The following is a 1327-nucleotide window of genomic DNA, read 5'->3' as shown; positions in this document are numbered from 1 at the left end:
GACGAGGACGCGGCGCCCGACGTCTGCATCGTCAAGGTGGAGCCGCCGGCGGTGGCCGCGACGGGCCCGGTGGCGACGCGGCGGCGTCGGGCGGGGCGGGCCTGGGCGACGGCGGCGTCGGCGGCGCCGGATCCCGGCGAGGCGTCGGCGGGCGCCGAGGGCGCGGCGGCCACGCAGAGCCCCCCGTTCCTGCCGCAGCTGGGCGGCGTGGTGAAGGCCTGCTACAGCCTGGCCGAGGACGCCGAGGGCGAGGGGCTGCTCATCTTTCCCGGAGGCGGCGGCGGCAACTCGGCGGAGGAGGCGGGCGGCAGCGCGGGCGCCGCGGCCTCGCCGGCGCCGGGGGCGGCCTGGGGGGGCGCGGCCACCACCACCACCCCGACCCCGACCCCGTCGGGCTCGTCGCGGTGCGGGAAGTGCGGCGAGGCCTTCCAGGGCGTGGAGAAGCTGGTGTTCCACATGCGGGCGCAGCACTTCGTGTTCATGTGCCCGCGCTGCGGGAAGCAGTTCAACCACAGCAGCAACCTCAACCGGCACATGAACGTCCACCGCGGCGTCAAGTCCCACGGCTGCGGCGTCTGCGGCAAGAGCTTCACCCAGAAGTCCACCCTGCACGACCACCTGAACCTGCACAGCGGGGCCCGGCCCTACCGCTGCTCCTACTGCGACGTGCGCTTCGCCCACAAACCCGCCATCCGCCGCCACCTCAAGGAGCAGCACGGCAAGACCACGGCCCAGAACGTCCTGGAGGCCGTGGCCGCCGAGGGGGGGGTCCTGCTGCGCTGACCCCCCCCGGGAGGGGCCCGGGAAGGGGCCGGGGCGGGGGGAGCGACGGGGAGAGGAAGGAGCCTCCTCCTCCTCCTGCTCCCCTCCCTCGGCCCCCGCGCGGCGCAGAGCCGGGCCCCTCCCTGACGGAGAGAGAGGGGAGGGGGGGATGGGAATGGGACCGACCCCCCCCTTGGACTGCTGGGGCCTTCCCTGGGGGAGGAGGGACCCCCCCGAAGGGGTGGGGAGGAACCCCTGGACGGTTGGGTTGATTTTGGGAACCCCCCAAAGTGATGGGGAGTGAACCCCCAAGTGACAGGGAGCGAACCCCAAAGTGATGGGGAGGGACCCCTGGACATCTGAAGGGGTGGGGAGTGACCCTTGGACAGTTGGGTTGATTTTGGGAACCCCCAAATGATGGGGAGCGACCCCTGGACATCTGGAGTGGAGGGGGGACCCCCAAAATGATGGGGAGGGAACCCCAAAGTGATGGGGAGCGACCCTTGGACACCTGGAGTGAAGAGGGGACCCCCAAAAGTGATGGAGGGGGACCCCCAAAGTGATG

General features: G+C 72.0%; 1 protein-coding gene across 1 annotated transcript; it reads left to right on the top strand.

The window, feature by feature from the left end:
* Positions 1 to 42: 42 nt before the first annotated feature.
* On the top strand, positions 43 to 1118 carry LOC113979954 (zinc finger and BTB domain-containing protein 12-like; the record flags this gene model as incomplete). Its single annotated transcript, XM_027707231.1, has 1 exon — positions 43 to 1118. A coding segment is annotated over one exon (741 nt), but the record flags the coding sequence as incomplete, so codon positions are not given.
* Between the last annotated feature and the right edge of the window lie 209 nt (positions 1119 to 1327).

This window comes from Neopelma chrysocephalum, unplaced genomic scaffold (assembly GCF_003984885.1).
Source record: "Neopelma chrysocephalum unplaced genomic scaffold, ASM398488v2 Primary Assembly neopelma1_90889, whole genome shotgun sequence".
NCBI classification, from domain to species: domain Eukaryota; kingdom Metazoa; phylum Chordata; class Aves; order Passeriformes; family Pipridae; genus Neopelma; species Neopelma chrysocephalum.
The sequence above is the reverse complement of the archived record's forward strand: the minus strand, read 5'-3'. Positions and strand labels throughout refer to the sequence as shown.